General features: G+C 53.2%; 1 protein-coding gene across 4 annotated transcripts in view; it reads right to left on the bottom strand.

The window, feature by feature from the left end:
* LGALS9 (galectin 9) overlaps positions 1–3532 on the bottom strand; it is a 19304-nt gene extending 15772 nt beyond the window's left edge. For 2 of the 4 annotated variants that reach the window (XM_017519493.2, XM_017519494.2), the window contains exon 1: positions 2093–2346. In XM_017519493.2, the coding sequence (XP_017374982.2) occupies positions 2093–2131 (39 nt within the window). In that variant the 5' untranslated portion in view covers positions 2132–2346. Of the gene's footprint in view, positions 1–2092; positions 2356–3176 lie in introns of those variants that run through there. The other 2 variants (XM_037735209.1, XM_037735208.1) reach the window with 2 other exon arrangements.
* Positions 3533–4350: the final 818 nt, after the last annotated feature.

Genomic DNA, 4350 nt, shown 5'->3' with positions numbered 1-4350 from the left:
CCGGCTGCCTCAGAGGCTCCACGGTCCTGCAGGCCACCTTCCATGACACTTTGATTTTAGCCTCTGACCTCCAACACCGTAGGAACAATGTGCTGTTTTAAGGTTGGCCAGCTAAGGCTGCTGTGGCATTTGGATCCACATGTGTCCACGAAGGCTCTGGGCACCACCAGGAACATCTATCCTCACAGGCGCCAGCCACTGTTACAGATGAGGAAACTGAGGCACAGAAAAGTTTTGTAATTTGCCCAAAGCTACACAGCTGGTCAGCAACAGAGCTGGGATTTGAACCCCAGCACCCACGCTTTTAACTACCACTCAGGCTTCCTCTCACGAGGAGCTGAGAACATCCTCATTCTGGCTCTCCCAGTACTTCCCTGGGCCACGCAGCAGGCGGTTCCATCTTCCCCCCATCCTCAGAAGAGGCTGGGTTAGATGAGCCTGGACAGGAAGTGGGAGTGAGGTTTCCAAGCGAGGCCCTCACGACCCTCAGCCCTCCTCAGCAGGAGAGCGAACTGCGTGACATTCTCCTACTGTCACTGTGTGGAGGAAGTGTGGCTCTGGCTGCCAGAAGGGTCACTGAATGAGGCTTAAGTGTCCCAGCCTAGGGGAGCCCTCGTGGGGTAGAGGAGAGCTCTGGACACCCATGGGGGTACACTGACCGTCTTTCATGTCTGGACTCCAGGTCCCGCTTTAACTCTCTGAAACTCTGATGCCCATAGGAGGATTTATCTTCCAAATCCAAAGATTAGAAAATAAAAATCAGTCACCAGCACAGTATGTCAGAAACTGGAAAAAGCTCTGGGATCGCCACTCTGACAGAGAACCAGAGACAGGGTGACATGCCCAAGGCGGCACATGCCGACCCTAAGCCCCCACCGGTGGGCCCGTTCCAGCTTCCCCCGGCCCCTCCGTGCAGGTCCTACCTTGGGGGCCTCCACAGGGTGGCTGAGAGGTCGTTGGTGACAGCCAGGAGGAAACAGGCCACCTTTCCCTCCCCTCCCTCTCTGGAGTCTAGACAGCAGAGCCGAGCTCTGCAGACCAGAACACAGGCGGCCTCATTCTGGACTCAATGTCACCAGAGGGCACCCAGGCCCTACTCTGGCCTCTGCTGAGGTGGTCCTGGCAGCTTCCCTGCCCTCAGCATCCTGCCTCTGTCCACCCTCCCCTCTCCAGCTCCTCAGGAAGCTCTTTGCCCAGGCGGGGTGAGATCCTGTGACAGGACCTGGCCCAGGACACAGTGACCCCTGAAGGCTCCTGGGCTCCTGGGGTTGCCACTCCCATCTGGGGGCATTTGGCAACTGGCCTCTGCCTCCCTGAACCTCAGATTTCCCATGTATGAAGGGGACTCATAAACCTCACAGGGTTTCTGCAAGGCCCCTGCTGCCCTGTGACCCCACAGTGCAGGGACAGTCCCTGTCCCCCTCACCTCTGAGGCTGCCCCTGCGCAGATGCCCTGAACATGTCCATGCCTCATTAACTCTGACTGACCCTTCGGAGCACAAATCCCTCCTCAGGAGGCCTTCTCTGCTGCCCCCCAACTCCCAACAATGTGAAACACTCTCAAAGCACCTGCAGGGTGCCAGCCACTGTTCACACACACTAGATACACCACCTCCGCAATCCAACTCCCACCCCTGGGAGTGGGAGGGCCTCAAGTATTATTCCCACTTTACAGATGGGGAAACTGAGGTCCAGAGACCACCAACTAGCAAACAGCCAGACCCAGGGAGGTCATCTCCAAAGTTAGCAACCTTAACTACCATGTGGGTTCTCACTGCCCTGGGAGCATGCTTACTTCTTCATACACACCGTTTCGCTCTACACCTCTTCCCCTGAGCACACGGGACAGGACAGCACGGCTCCGTCCACATTGTCAAACCCATGCCTCGTGGGGACAAGCATCCCTCCAGGCATGAGCGAGCTCAGCATGGTGCAGGTGTGCCTGGATGACCCTGTTGACATTTTGGCCCTGCTTGTGTTCTCTTGGGAAGCTCCCACCCCTATCCCCGTCACCCAGGAGTTGCTTCCTCAGAGCCCCAGAGCTGTGTAGCCCTGGCTGAGGCAGCCCCATGCCCACGGCCCCGGAACTCACTGGGTTCAGGTAGGTAGTCGGGGCACCGCTGTAGGCCATCTCTCCACCGCCTCTGTGGCACTGCTGTCTTTCACACCTGCCAGGCAGCTCTCTGCAGAGGGAAAGACTTAACAAAGAAATAGAAACTAAAGCAACTTGGCTGTTATTCAATGGGGAGGAGCAGGCAACAAGAGGAAGTAGGTCCAGAGAGGAAAAGGTAGGGTGCTGGAGGAGGACTGGGGTGACACTCACAGGGAAGTGAGCACTCCCAGCCCCAGTGACTTTTCCCTCCTCCCTCTCCTGTGCTTCACCCCTGAGCCCAAAGCATATTTGGTTCATAGAGGTTTACGATATCCAACCACACTGACACAACTGTGAGTTCCCAGATGACTCTGCCCGGAAGTGTGTGGCTGTGTAGCCTGACCACACTTGGTCACAGAATCCAGAAAATAACGGGGCTGGGTATTGCCTGTGCATAGGGTGCTGGAGGGGAAGGGAGGCTTCAACCCATTTTACATTCGGAGAAGCTGAGGCTCAGAGTCTGAGGGACATGCCCCGGGTCACACAGCTAATTCATTGTGGCAGCCTGAGTTATATGAAGATTCTCAGACTCTTCAAACTTCTCTTTAAATTTCTATTCTTCATATAAAAACATAATAACTTAGAGGGGAATATTTTGTAAGAAAAACACCTTAATGAAGATTTTTATTCTAGAGTGGGGGGTGCCCAGGAGCTTCTGATCCTCCCTCTCTCAGTGAATTTCTCTTTCTTCTCTTCTCTATCCTTATTTTCCGTGTCTTAGGATGGGGAGGTAAGTCTTGGACACACTAGAACATTTCAGGTGACATGCGATGGGAAGGAACATATGGCATGAACTGCCTTTAACTGGCTTGAGCACCCCGTTAGGGGAAATGATTGGTTGAAACAGAGAATAACAGGATAGGCTGCAGTGTGGGGAGGGAGCCATGAAATAAACTTCCCTGAAGTCGACCAGGTCCCAGCGAAGTGCTGGCCAGAAGGCCGAGAACACGAGCTGGGATGGGCAGGTAAAGGCCTGTGCAGGCTTGAGGGGAGGGAAGGCGCAGGGCCACACGTGCGTCTGCACCTCTCTTCCTTCTTGTGCTCTGCCTAGATGCACCAGAACCTGCAGGCGAATTCCTCTGAGATGCTCCCACAGGCTGAGGCATGTGAGCCGTCTGCAAGCCCCATCCCCATTATGTTCCTGGATCAAGTAGAATTTGACCAATTTAAGGAGCAGACAGTTCAGGTGGAGCAGAAAGGAGAGAAAGGAGGGAAATTCTTCGCAATCCTCTATGACACCACGGACAGCGGGAACAATTTCGTCATGGCGCGTCATTTGTAGGCTGTCGCCAATTGGTTGGGATATGAAACAACTGGGACTCTCATTCACAGCAGACTGGAGCGGAAAACAATGCAGCTTAGAAAAGCTGGTGGGGTGTGGTGGCTCACGCCTGTAATCCTGACACTTCAAGAGGCTGACGCAGAAGGATCACTTCAGGCTAGGAGCTTGAGACCAGCCTGGGCAAGACAGGAAGACCTTGTCTCTACATATAATTTAAAAAGCAAATTAGCCAGGTGTGGTGGTACACACCTGTGGTTCCAGTTACGTGGGAGGCTGAGGTGGGAGGCTCACTTGACCCTAGGAGGCCAAGGCTGCAGTGAACTGTCATCACGCCACTGCACTCCAGCCTGGGCAACAGAGCAAGACCCTGTCTCAAAAAAATTTAAAAATAGAAAAAAAAAAAACTGCTTGGTGAGTTGTCACACAGTCAAATACCGATTTCTCCTATGTTCTGTCTTTTCCACTTCTACAAAATTACCCAAGGGAAAGAAAAATGTATTTTTCTGTTTATTTTTCTGTTTATTCATCGCAGCCCCAGGCTGGGAACAGTGCAAATCTTCACCAGCAGCAGAGGGGAGAAATGAATTGTGGCTTTCATATAAGAGTCGCCACAGCAATAAAAAGGATCGAGGACACAGGAAACATCAATGGGTCTCCCAACTGAGCGGAAGAAGCCAGATCCAAACAGACACATGCTGTGAGAATTCCATTCAGGTCGAGTTAAACAGGCTAGAATGGCGTTACCTTTGGGAGTCAGTGAGTGGGATGAGCATGAACGACTCTTGAGAGGCTGGAAATGTTCTAGATCTGCTTCTGGGTGGTGGACTCACAGGTGTTTACATTCCTTAAAAATAGTCTGAGGCCGGGTGCAGTGGCTGGCACTTGTCATTCAGCACTTTGGGAGGCTGAGGCAGGA

Source organism: Cebus imitator, unplaced genomic scaffold, assembly GCF_001604975.1.
Source record: "Cebus imitator isolate Cc_AM_T3 unplaced genomic scaffold, Cebus_imitator-1.0 Scaffold751, whole genome shotgun sequence".
NCBI classification, from domain to species: Eukaryota; Metazoa; Chordata; class Mammalia; order Primates; family Cebidae; genus Cebus; species Cebus imitator.
Note: the sequence above shows the minus strand (reverse complement) of the source record. Positions and strands in the feature narration are given on the sequence as shown.